This window comes from Pseudophryne corroboree, chromosome 4 (genome assembly GCF_028390025.1).
Source record: "Pseudophryne corroboree isolate aPseCor3 chromosome 4, aPseCor3.hap2, whole genome shotgun sequence".
Taxonomy (NCBI): domain Eukaryota; kingdom Metazoa; phylum Chordata; class Amphibia; order Anura; family Myobatrachidae; genus Pseudophryne; species Pseudophryne corroboree.
The window spans coordinates 244,900,070-244,914,050 of NC_086447.1; the positions used below are offsets into that span (position 1 = coordinate 244,900,070).

The window sequence follows — 13,981 nt, forward strand, 5'->3', positions numbered from 1 at the left end:
CACTCCCCCGTTTCTCCAGCCACTGGCGTTATGGCCATATATATGCTTTGTGTATGTATAAATAAATATTGTATTAACTAAGTTGATTAAGTGGACTGGACAGCGCTTCCTGATTAACTACAGTTTATATGTGGTTTCTTTTCTATAAGTCTTGAGTCTGCTTTTGAAGGATTCTAGAGTGGGGGCATCTTGAACTGTGCAGGGAAGACAGTTCCATAGAGTCGGAGCCGCATAGCCATAGCCAGAGCTGTAACTAGACTTTTTAGTGCCCTGTGCCAGAAATTGATAGTTCTTCAGAAGGAGGAGTTGTAGTTAGAGATATTGTCAGGGTTGGGAGCTGGCAGCAGAGGAGGAGAAAAGCAGAGCTCAGATAGTGACATACAGTAGACAGTAGCGGATTTCCCACTAGGCACTTTAGGCACGTGCCTAGGGGTGGCTCTTGCTGGGGGGCGGCACACTTGGCTGAAAAGGGACAGATGATTCTTCTTTTTTTCATCAATACAACTTATATATATATATATATATATATATATATATTGTATATATTTAGCAAATGATGGGGGTGAGACAATGTACAGCAAATTGTGGTGCAGGAGTTGGAAGTAGGGTGAGGTTGGGGCTGCTTTGGTGGTCTCGAGGCATCTGGACTGGCACCTGAAATGAAGAGGGCAATGACATGATGTAGGAGGGGGACACCAGCAGGCAATAATGTGCCTAGGGGTGGCCTGAGCCCTAAATTCGGCCCTGACAGTAGAAAGAACTGGATTATGAAAGAGGAAAGAAGCAGCTGGGAAGGAGCATGGGGGATGGGAAAGGCAAACAGGGAGGTCAATGCAGGGGTTAAAATTAAATAGTAACAAAGAGTACTGGGGGTAGAAGTGTAAGATTTTGGGGAAGAAGGTTAGAAAATAAACAACTGGAGGCACATGAAGAGAGCTCTAATCTATATAAAAACTTTACTGTGCCACCCCGGGTGGTTCTGACAAAAACAGGGAGGGTTGGAAGAGTGTGGGTGGCCCCCCTGACTAAGCATACCTCCCATTGGTATACGGTTATGTCACCAACGCCGGTCACAATACCGACGCCATGATCCCGAACTCTGAATAGCCTGCCGGTCGGCATACCACAACACCCATAGAGTGGGAATGGAACTTGTGGTGGCGAGCACAGCTAGCCACCGAGCCTGCTGCATGGCGAGCACAGCTAGCCACAAGGGGGCTTCGTTGCACTCCCCCCCGCCGGCCATCTAGAAGCCGGGATCCCAACGTCGGTATGGTGATACCCAACCCCTCCCAACTGTCCCGAATACAGCAGGACATTCCAGCTAATTGGACACTGTCCCACCCGTGGGCCACAATGTCCCACAGGAGGGAGAGGGGGGGGGGGGGGGTGGCAGAGTGGGAGAGCCAGTGATCACTGAATAGATGCCGTGCAGGGAGGGTTAGCCGGGGGGCTGCTCAGCTGCTCATGGAGAGCTGGGCATGCCCCCAAAATGACAAAAATGGTGGTTGCGGTGCTAGGCCCCGCCTCTCTGCCCGAGGCCCCATCCACCCCTCCTGAGGCCCCGCCCCCACTCCATAGAGTTGAAAGTTGGGAGGTATAACTTAAGTGTCCTGGGCACCCCAAATGCTTAATCCGCCCTCGGGTGAAGTACAATAGATACAATTAATAGAGACCTGGAGAAGGAATTTAGGATAGGAAACAATAAGGATAGTGGGGCTAGTATGAATCAGCTAGGGTGGGAGCTGGGGTGTGAATGAAAAGAATGAGCTTGGAGTAGGAAACAGAAAACTAGGGTGGTTTTAATTTAGCTTACTTAAATTGCTCTGTTGGGTGTACACTTAATTATGTATTTGTGTGTGTTTATGTATAAGCAACATGTGACTGAACAACAGTACTTCTTCTTTATATAAAGCCATATGACACCAACCTCCCCCACATCTCTCTAGAAATCCTGCCTTTGACCCTGCCAGCACACAGTAATTAGGAACAGTGGCTGGTGCTATGTTATCCGCTCTACTGCTGTTGGAGCGTATGAGAACTTAGCATTTTTCTCTCGGATAAAAACACTGTGTAAAATATACTTAATCACAAACCTGACCGGTCATATTAAAGGCTGACAACAATAAGCCCACATTTAGCAAATGGAAAATCGAGAGCAATTTTGTGTTTTCCCTGCTGTGGATCCCATAACCTGTGGGATATAGATAGGGACACTCCTCTTCCAAATATCAGACTGTAATAGCTATAAGTACTATATACATTCAGCTGTTATGATAAAACAAAACATGCAGCATAATTCATACATGTATTCAATCACACTATTATAAATGTCATATTAAGCAGAATTTCAGATATTGGCCCTCATTCCGAGTTGTTCGCTCGCAAGCTGCTTTTAGCAGCTTTACACACGCTAAGCCGCCGCCTACTGGGAGTGAATCTTAGCTTCTTAAAATTGCGAACGAAAGATTCGCAATATTGCGAAAAGATATCTCTGTGCAGTTTCTGAGTAGCTCGAGACTTACTCTGCCAGTGCGATCAGTTCAGTGCTTGTCGTTCCTGGTTTGACGTCACAAACACACCCAGCGTTCGTCCAGACACTCCTCCGTTTCTCCAGCCACTCCCGCGTTTTTCCCAGAAACGGTAGCGTTTTTCCCCACACGCCCATAAAACGGCCTGTTTCCGCCCAGAAACACCCACTTCCTGTCAATCACATTACGATCACCAGAACGAAGAAAAAGCCGTGAGTAAAATTCCTAACTGCATAGCAAATTTACTTGGCGCAGTCGCAGTGCGAACATTGCGCATGCGCACTAAGCGGAAAATCGCTGCGATGCGATGAAATTTACCGAGCGAACAACTCGGAATGACCCCCATTATCACGATTTCTGTATGTCCACACGTAGGAAGTATTGGGGACAAGCAAGGAAAGCTCATCCTTCAACCTCTCATGCAAAAAACAGATTCAATGAGAAGTCAATTTGCAGTAAACAAGCTAGAAATACTGTACCTATTACATAAGAGAGGGTGCAATCTGTGATTCACAAATTAAGCAGAAAAACATCTGAATTATTAAAGACACTAGTTTACATATCTATACAATATCAATTGACATCATTCCTTTATATTATAGTGACGATATCATTACTCTGGACAGTTATATCCCTTTTACACAAAAGTCCCTGGTCTGACCTGGAATTGTGGAGCACAGTTCCAAATTGGATTAGACCTGGGTTATTCCAACTGTACCCATGTGCAGTGGACTCTTCTGTTCACGCTTGGAGAAGATATTTTTTTCCAAGCGCCGGGAAATCTGATATCTCCATGCTGTAAATGGGACCCGCGCTGGATGATCTTCGTTACCCGTTTAGACTGCCCCGTTACACGTGTATAACCCTGTTCGCTACTCGGGTTGAATTGCCAGGTCAGTCGTTCTGTGTTTTTCCTCATGGACCCTTTTACACTGAGGCCTGACCCAGCAATAACCCGGGTTATTTGGGAAGTGTAAAAGGGGTATTACTGAAAATCGACATATTGCAAAAATACACACACCTGCTAATTATTCTTTAACAGTGGCGGATTTTGCCTATGGGCTGCAGGACTGTAGCCCCCCCCCCCCCCCTCCCCCACAGGTAAAATCCGCCTCCTCTATCAGTGTCAGTGAAGCCAGATGCAGTCTGTGAATCTGCACTGGCTTCACTGTGACTGGCAGTGACTTTCTATTGGAAGTCCTACCTGCCAGTCACAGACACTACAGGCTGTCCCATTGGGAGGTGTTTCCTCCCCCCGGAACGGCCAGATCGGGCTGCAAATAGCGGTAGGAAGCCAGTTCCGTGCCTCGTCAGCCCTAGCCGGCTTCTACGGACTGCAGCCGATGCAGTCCATTGAAGCCGGGGTTTGTGTATGCGCAGTACCTTTGCCGCTACTGCACATGCTTCGTTTCCGGCGTCTGTAAACAACATTATACAATGCCGGGACCCAGCCGGCGGTGAGGACAATGGAGCAGGAGCAAGGAGGAGGGAGAAGGAACCAGGCCAGGGGCAACCTATTCTTTAACATGAAAATCCTAAAGACTAAATCTAAAATGCCTTTGATTCTGAACATTATATAAGTGATTAGGAAGATATTATCATGCTATAGGAAATGAGTGAAATGTGGAAAAAGCAACGAACATCTATGGTGCATCTTATAAGTAACAGGCAGCATAAAAATACATGTGTCTGTTATATTACTCAATAGAAACAGTGGTATGTTCACATGGCTTACCACATGTTTGCAAATTTATGCAACTGAGATCTCTGCATTTGTATTATTATTAGTGATGAGCGGGTTCGGTTTCTCGGAAACCGAACCCCCCCGAACTTCACCCTTTTTACACGGGTCCGAGGCATACTCGGATTCTCCCGTATGGCTCGGTTAACCCGAGCGCGCCTGAACGTCATCATCCCGCTGTCGGATTCTCGCGAGATTCGGATTCTATATAAGCAGCCGCGCGTCGCCGCCATTTTCATTCGCGCATTGGAAATGTTAGGGAGAGGACGTGGCTGGCGTCCTCTCCGTGTATTGTTGATGCAAATATTTGTGCTTGCTTTACATATTGCTTAATTGTGGGGACTGGGGAGCAGCTGTATATTAATATAGGAGTACAGTGCAGAATTTTGCTGATCAGTGACCACCAGTTTTATCCGTTCTCTGCCTGAAAAAAACGATCCTTATCTGTGCTCAGTGTGCTGCATATATCTGTGCTCACACTGCTTAATTGTGGGGACTGGGGAGCAGCTGTATTATATAGCAGGAGTACAGTGCAGAGTTTTGCTGACAGTGACTACCAGTATACGTTGTCTGCCTGAAAAACACTCCATATCTGTGCTCAGTGTGCTGCTTTATTGTGGGGACTGGGGACCACCAGTATAATATTATATAGGAGGAGTACAGTGCAGAGTTTTGCTGACCAGTGACCACCAGTATACGTTGTCTGCCTGAAAAACACTCCATATCTGTGCTGCATTGTAGACAGTATATAGTAGGAGTACAGTGCATAATTTTGCTGACCACCAGTATATAATATATAGGAGTACGGTACAGAAGGCCACTGCTGTACCTACCTCTGTGTCGTCAAGTATACTATCCATCAATACCTGTGGTGCATTTCAGTTTTGCACAGTTTGCTGACCACCAGTATATAATATATAGCATTACGGTACAGTAGGCCACTGCTGTACCTACCTCTGTGTCGTCAAGTATACTATCCATCCATACCTGTGGTGCATTTCAGTTTTGCACAGTTTGCTGACCACCAGTATATAATATATAGCATTACGGTACAGAAGGCCACTGCTGTACCTACCTCTGTGTCGTCAAGTATACTATCCATCCATACCTGTGGTGCATTTCAGTTTTGCACAGTTTGCTGACCACCAGTATATAATATATAGCATTACGGTACAGTAGGCCACTGCTGTACCTACCTCTGTGTCGTCAAGTATACTATCCATCTACATTCTATACCTGTGGTGCATTTTAGTTTTGCAGTTTGCTGACACAGTGACCACCAGTATATATAGCAGTACGGTACGGAAGGCCACTGCTGTACCTACCTCTGTGTCGTCAAGTATACTATCCATCTACATTCTATACCTGTGGTGCATTTTAGTTTTGCAGTTTGCTGACACAGTGACGACCAGCATATATAGCAGTACGGTACGGAGGCCACTGCTGTACCTACCTCTGTGTCGTCAAGTATACTATCCATCTACATTCTATACCTGTGGTGCATTTTAGTTGTGCGCAGTACTGTATATATAGTAGTAGGCCATTGCTATTGATACTGGCATATAATTCCACACATTAAAAAATGGAGAACAAAAATGTGGAGGTTAAAATAGGGAAAGATCAAGATCCACTTCCACCTCGTGCTGAAGCTGCTGCCACTAGTCATGGCCGAGACGATGAAATGCCATCAACGTCGTCTGCCAAGGCCGATGCCCAATGTCATAGTAGAGAGCATGTAAAATCCAAAAAACAAAAGTTCAGTAAAATGACCTAAAAATCAAAATTGAAAGCGTCTGATGAGAAGCGTAAACTTGCCAATATGCCATTTACGACACGGAGTGGCAAGGAACGGCTGAGGCCCTGGCCTATGTTCATGGCTAGTGGTTCAGATTCACATGAGGATGGAAGCACTCATCCTCTCGCTAGACAAATGAAAAGACCTTAAGCTGGCAAAAGCACAGCAAAGAACTGTGCGTTCTTCTAAATCACAAATCCCCAAGGAGAGTCCAATTGTGTCGGTTGCGATGCCTGACCTTCCCAACACTGGACGGGAAGAGCTTGCGCCTTCCACCATTTGCACGCCCCCTGCAAGTGCTGGAAGGAGCACCCGCAGTCCAGTTCCTGATAGTCAAATTGAAGATGTCACTGTTGAAGTACACCAGGATGAGGATATGGGTGTTGCTGGCGCTGGGGAGGAAATTGACAAGGAGGATTCTGATGGTGAGGTGGTTTGTTTAAGTCAGGCACCCGGGGAGACACCTGTTGTCCGTGGGACGAATATGGCCATTGACATGCCTGGTCAAAATACAAAAAAAATCAGCTTTTCGGTGTGGAATTATTTCAACACAAATGCGGACAACAGGTGTCAAGCCGTGTGTTGCCTTTGTCAAGCTGTAATAAGTTGGGGTAAGGACGTTAACCACCTAGGAACATCCTCCCTTATACGTCACCTGGACCGCATTCATCAGAAGTCAGTGACAAGTTCAAAAACTTTGGGTGACAGCGGAAGGAGTCCACTGACCACTAAATCCCTTCCTCTTGTAACCAAGCTCCTGCAAACCACACCACCAACTCCCTCAGTGTCAATTTCCTCCTTACCCAGGAAAGCCAATAGTCCTGCAGGCCATGTCACTGTCAAGTCTGACGAGTCCTCTCCTGCCTGGGATTCCTCCGATGCATCCTTGGGTGTAACGCCTACTGCTGCTGGCGCTGCTGTTGTTGCTGCTGGGAGTCGATCGTCATCCCAGAGGGGAAGTCGGAAGACCACTTGTACTACTTCCAGAAAGCAATTGACTGTCCAACAGTCCTTTGCGAGGAAGATGAAATATCACAGCAGTCATCCTGCTGCAAAGCAGATAACTCAGGCCTTGGCAGCCTGGGCGGTGAGAAACGTGGTTTCGGTATCCACCGTTAATTCAGAGGCAACTAGAGACTTGATTGAGGTACTGTGTCCCCGGTACCAAATACCATCTAGGTTCCATTTCTCTAGGCAGGCGATACCGAAAATGTACACAGACCTCAGAAAAAGAGTCACCAGTGTCCTAAAAAATGCAGTTGTACCCAATGTCCACTTAACCACGGACATGTGGACAAGTGGAGCAGGGCAGACTCAGGACTATATGACTGTGACAGCCCACTGGGTAGATGTATTGCCTCCCGCAGCAAGAACAGCAGCGGCAGCACCAGTAGCAGCATCTTGCAAACGCCAACTCGTTCCTAGGCAGGCTACGCTTTGTATCACCGCTTTCCAGAAGAGGCTGACAACCTCTTACGGAAACTGAGGAAGATCATCGCAGAATGGCTTACCCCAATTGGACTCTCCTGGGGATTTGTGACATCGGACAACGCCAGCAATATTGTGCGTGCATTACATCTGGGCAAATTCCAGCACGTCCCATGTTTTGCACATACATTGAATTTGGTGGTGCAGAATTATTTAAAAAACGACAGGGGCGTGCAAGAGATGCTGTCGGTGGCCCGAAGAATTGCGGGCCACTTTCGGCATTCAGCCACCGCTTGCCGCAGACTGGAGCACCACCAAACATTCCTGAACCAGCCCTGCCATCATCTGAAGCAAGAGGTGGTAACGAGGTGGAATTCAACCCTCTATATGCTTCAGAGGATGGAGGAGCAGCAAAAGGCCATTCAAGCCTATACATCTGCCCACGATATAGGCAAAGGAGGGGGAATGCACCTGACTCAAGCGCAGTGGAGAATGATTTCAACGTTGTGCAAGGTTCTGCAACCCTTTGAACTTGCCACACGTGAAGTCAGTTCAGACACTGCCAGCCTGAGTCAGGTCATTCCTCTCATCAGGCTTTTGCAGAAGAAGCTGGAGACATTGAAGGAGGAGCTAAAACAGAGTGATTCCGCTAGGCATGTGGGACTTGTGGATGGAGCCCTTAATTCGCTTAACCAGGATTCACGGGTGGTCAATCTGTTGAAATCAGAGCACTGAATTTTGGCCACCGTGCTCGATGCTAGATTTAAAACCTACGTTGTATCTCTCTTTCCGGCAGACACAAGTCTGCAGAGGTTCAAAGACCTGCTGGTGAGAAAATTGTCAAGTCAAGCGGAACGTGACCTGTCAACATCTCCTCCTCCACATTCTCCCGCAACTGGGGGTGCGAGGAAAAGGCTAAGAATTCCGAGCCCACCCGCTGGCGGTGATGCAGGGCAGTCTGGAGCGAGTGCTGACATCTGGTCCGGACTGAAGGACCTGCCAACGATTACTGACATGTCGTCTACTGTCACTGCATATGATTCTCTCACCATTGAAAGAATGGTGGAGGATTATATGAGTGACCGCATCCAAGTAGGCACGTCAGACAGTCCGTACGTATACTGGCAGGAAAAAGAGGCAATTTGGAGGCCCTTGCACAAACTGGCTTTATTCTACCTAAGTTGCCCTCCCTCCAGTGTGTACTCCGAAAAAATGTGTTTAGTGCAGCCGCTCACCTTGTCAGCAATCGGCGTACGAGGTTACTTCCAGAAAATGTGGAGAAGATGATGTTCATCAAAATGAATTATAATCAATTCCTCCGTGGAGACATTCACCAGCAGCAATTACCTCCAGAAAGTACACAGGGACCTTAGATGGTGGATTCCAGTGGGGACGAATTAATAATCTGTGAGGAGGGGGATGTACACAGTGAAAGGGGTGAGGAATCGGAGGATGATGATGAGGTGGACATCTTGCCTCTGTAGAGCCAGTTTGTGCAAGGAGAGATTGATTGCTTCTTTTTTTGGTGGGGGCCCAAACCAACCAGTCATATCAGTCACAGTCGTGTGGCAGACCCTGTCGCTGAAATGATGGGTTCGTTAAAGTGTGCATGTCCTGTTTATACAACATAAGGGTGGGTGGGAGGGCCCAAGGACAATTCCATCTTGCACCTCTTTTTTCTTTCATTTTTCTTTGCATCATGTGCTGTTTGGGGACAATTTTTTTGAAGTGCCATCCTGCCTGACACTGCAGTGCCACTCCTAGATGGGCCAGGTGTTTGTGTCGGCCACTTGTGTCGCTTAGCTTAGTCACACAGCGACCTTGGTGCGCCTCTTTTTTTCTTTGCATCATGTGCTGTTTGGGGACAATTTTTTTGAAGTGCCATCCTGCCTGACACTGCAGTGCCACTCCTAGATGGGCCAGGTGTTTGTGTCGGCCACTTGTGTCGCTTAGCTTAGTCACACAGCGACCTTGGTGCGCCTCTTTTTTTCTTTGCATCATGTGCTGTTTGGGGACTATTTTTTTGAAGTGCCATCCTGTCTGACACTGCAATGCCACTCCTAGATGGCCCAGGTGTTTGTGTCGGCCACTTGGGTCGCTTAGCTTAGTCACACAGCTACCTCATTGCGCCTCTTTTTTTCTTTGCATCATGTGCTGTTTGGGGACAATTTTTTTAATCTGCCATCATGTCTGACACTGCAGTGCCACTCCTAGATGGGCCAGGTGTTTGTGTCGGCCATTTGGGTCGCTTAGCTTAGTCACACAGCTACCTCATTGCGCCTCTTTTTTTCTTTGCATCATGTGCTGTTTGGGGACAATTTTTTTGAAGTGCCATCCTGCCTGACACTGCAGTGCCACTCCTAGATGGGCCAGGTGTTTGTGTCGGCCACTTGTGTCGCTTAGCTTAGCCATCCAGCGACCTCTGTGCAAATTTTAGGACTAAAAATAATATTGTGAGGTGTGAGGTGTTCAGAATAGACTGAAAATGAGTGTAAATTATGGTTATTGAGGTTAATAATACTATAGGATCAAAATGACCCCCAAATTCTATGATTTAAGCTGTTTTTTAGGGTTTTTTGTAAAAAAAAACCGAATCCAAAACACACCCGAATCCGACAAAAAATTTTCAGGGAGGTTTTGCCAAAACGTGTCCGAATCCAAAACACGGCCGCGGAACCGAATCCAAAACCAAAACACAAAACCCGAAAAATGTCCGGTGCACATCACTAATATTATGTAGGATGTCTCATTTGCTAGCTAATTGAGGTGTGCTGGGGGAACTTGTTTTCTTTTTTCTTGTCTTGATTATACATCCATTTTATGCACCTGTGATGGGCCGATCAATTGATTGAGCAACTTCCATTCTGTGTATCACTTGTATGGGATCAGAATCTGGAGGGTATGCTGATCTTTATAGTGTCATATTGGTAGATCCTGGGGTGCTTTCAGGTGAGTGGGCTCTCAATTTAGAAATACATACAGATATTACCAAAAGCTGTGCTATTATCATGTAGTGTAGGACTACTAGAGCAGAGACAACTTGCTTACCATATATTTGCAAATGTATGCAACTGAGATCTCTAATTTGTTATTATTAGGTAGGATGTAAGTCTCTTTTGCTGCCTCATAGCAGTGTACTGCTGTCATTTATTTACCATAACAGTGGGTACTGACTATATGCTCCTCAGGGACACGTACTTTGAGGTTCCCCCTGCCAACTTCATACCCTGAACTTGCTTGACACATTACAGTAACTTCTGTTTTGAAAGCTTATTTTGCAGTAAAATATTCAATGTTAGCCATTATAACCAGTAATACAAATCTTGTATTACATGTGTGAGTTTGTTTTATGCAGCTTACCTTCTATTTGGTCCATGAAATCATACCCATTGGCATTGTTCAGACCTGGGTACATATTAAACAGATTTGCAACAAAAGCCAAGTTCAATTTAGGGTTCCCAGAAACCACATCTGATGGTGACACAAACTGTCTGCAGCCCAATTTGTCAGCTTGGTTAAGCATGTAATTTGCTCTCTTCAAATCATTAGGCTCCTGCCAACACAAGACATACACAGATATGTAGCATGTGGGGAGGTCTGATTTCATAAGGGTAAGTCTGAGGGGTGTTTAAGGGGCATGTACAGAGCCCCAAGGGCATATCATGTAATCTGATGGGCATTTAAGGGGTATGTGGGGTGTTCTGAATCTGATCGGCATTTAACAAGCATGTGTGGAGATCTGATGGCTGTATATATATATATATATATATATATATACGGAGAAGAAAGGCGGCACTCGGAGACTGGCAAATTCGGTGAAACAAAACCATCAAGTGTTTAATCACATCTACGTTTCGGGGGACGTACCCCCTTCCTCAGGACAAACCTGAGGTTTGTCCTGAGGAAGGGGGTACGTCCCCCGAAACGTAGATGTGATTAAACACTTGATGGTTTTGTTTCACCGAATTTGCCAGTCTCCGGGTGCCGCCTTTCTTCTCCGTATACATTGAGGTAGTAACAACCTCTAAGGAGGGCACCGGAGCAAGTAACCTGTCGGGAGCGGTGAGTGCCGGACCACACAGAGGATTGTATATATATATATATATATATACATATATAAATAGTTTCATAAGTCCATTTAAAATTTTTTTTCAAAAGGAACAGGAAATAATTGTAAACTTACATTAAATCCTGAAAAGTCTATGGAAACACCTTCTTTGGGAGCAATCTCTCTCAGCAAATAGAAATAGGCTTTGGAATCCTGGGGTGAAAGAAAAGCGTCAGTCTCACATACAACACTGGGCCTGATTCATGTTTGTAAGTAAAGCAAAAAAAAAACAAGTACCTTTGGGGGTGATTTAGAGTTGATCGTAGATGTGCTAAATTTAGCACATCTACGATCAGTCACACTGACATGCGGGGGGACACCCAGCACAGGGCTAGTCCGCCTCGCATGTCAGTCCCTGCCCCGTTGCACAAGTTCAAAAGCATTGCACAGCGGCGATGCTTTTGTACTTGAAGAGTAGCTCCCTACCAGCGCAGCTCCTGCGCGCTGGCAGGGAGATACCCGTCGCTGCACGGGGCGCATCGGCTGGGCACGCCTGCGTTGCCCGGACCGCGCCCCCCTGAACGGCGGGCAAACACCGCCAGCCTGCCCCCATCCCGCCCAGAGATCACCTCTGCCTGTCAATCAGGCAAAGGCAATCGCTAGCTAAAGACTGCCGTCGGCTGTCTGGCATGTGCCGGCGCCGCAGCATGCGCAGTTCACACCCGATCGCTGCTGTGCAAAAATGCACAGCAGCGATGGGGTATGAATGACCCCCTCTGTGTCTGGAACAAACCATGTTGCAGTGCAAGGGAGCAAATACAATCATATGTTTTCTGTGCAGGGTAAATACTTGGTTGCTTTTCCATGTAGCCCACAAATGTTAGACAGCTTTACTTTTACACTGCAATTTAGATTGCCGTTTGAACACATCCAGGATTGGACTGGCCCACAGGAGTACAGGGGAAACCCCCCGGTGGGCTCTACTGCCCATGGGCCCTCCTCCTCATCTAGAGATCAAGTTCCAGACTATGTACTTGAATTAAACTTTAGAAATATGTTACCTTATACTGTATAGGACTATGGTGTATTTTCTACAGTGCCTTCCTTGTACAGTATCATGCATGCACTAACAGTATTTAATGTATATTTCTCTGACGTCCTAAGTGGATGCTGGGACTCCGTAAGGACCATGGGGAATAGCGGCTCCGCAGGAGACTGGGCACAACTAAAGAAAGCTTTAGGACTACCTGGTGTGCACTGGCTCCTCCCACTATGACCCTCCTCCAGACCTCAGTTAGAATCTTGTGCCCGGCTGAGCTGGATGCACACTAGGGGCTCTCCTGAGCTCCTAGAAAGAAAGTATATTTTAGGTTTTTTATTTTACAGTGAGATCTGCTGGCAACAGACTCACTGCAGCGAGGGACTAAGGGGAGAAGAAGCGAACCTACCTAACTGGTGGTAGTTTGGGCTTCTTAGGCTACGGGACACCATTAGCTCCAGAGGGATCGACCGCAGGACCCGACCTTGGTGTTCGGTCCCGGAGCCGCGCCGCCGGCCCCCTTACAGAGCCAGAAGCAAGAAGTGTTCCGGAAAATCGGCGGCAGAAGACTTCTGTCTTCAACGAGGTAGCGCACAGCACTGCAGCTGTGCGCCATTGCTCCTCATGCACACCTCACACTCCGGTCACTGATGGGTGCAGGGCGCTGGGGGGGGGGGGGCAATATAAGACACCTTGGCTGGCAAATCATCACAATATATAGTCCCAGGGCTATATATGTGATAAATTACCCCTGCCAGAATCCATGAAAAAAGCGGGAGAAAAGTCCACCGAAAAAGGGGCGGGGCTATCTTCCTTTACCACACTGGCTCCATTTTTTCTTCACAGTGCAGCTAGAAGACAGCTCCCCAGGCTCTCCCCTGTAGTTTTCAGGCTCAAAGGGTTAAAAAGAGAGTGGGGGCACTAAATTTAGGCACAATATATGTATACAAGCAGCTATTGGGGGAAAAATCACTCAGTTATAGTGTTAATCCCTGCATTATATAGCGCTCTGGTGTGTGCTGGCATACTCTCTCTCTGACTCCCCAAAGGACTTTGTGGGGTCCTGTCCTCAGTCAGAGCATTCCCTGTGTGTGTGCGGTGTGTCGGTACGGCTGTGTCGACATGTTGGATGAGGAAGGTTACGTGGAGGCGGAGCAGAGGCCGATAAATGGGATGTCGCCCCCTGTGGGGCCGACACCAGAGTGGATGGATAGGTGGAAGGTATTAACCGACAATGTCAACTCCTTACATAAAAGGCTGGATGACGTAACAGCTGTGGGACAGCCGGCTTCTCAGCCCGCGCCTGCCCAGGCAACTCAAAGGCCATCAGGGGCTCAAAAAATGCCCGTTACCACAGATGGCAGACACAGATGTCGACAAGGAGTCTGACTCCAGTGTC

At 47.1% G+C, this 13,981-nt stretch overlaps 1 protein-coding gene across 2 annotated transcripts in view; it reads right to left on the reverse strand.

Annotated features, from left to right (window-relative positions):
* The window catches only part of PLS1 (plastin 1), a 285,009-nt gene that overhangs the window by 41,534 nt on the left and 229,494 nt on the right, over window positions 1-13,981 (reverse strand). The window contains exons 9-11 of one of the 2 annotated variants that reach the window (XM_063915993.1): window positions 11,679-11,756; window positions 10,856-11,048; window positions 3,011-3,034 (exon numbers count right to left, since the gene is read on the reverse strand). In XM_063915993.1, coding sequence (XP_063772063.1) covers window positions 3,011-3,034; window positions 10,856-11,048; window positions 11,679-11,756 — 295 coding nt within the window. The remainder of the gene's footprint in view (window positions 1-3,010; window positions 3,035-10,855; window positions 11,049-11,678; window positions 11,757-13,981) is intronic. The other variant, XM_063915994.1, reaches the window with a different exon arrangement.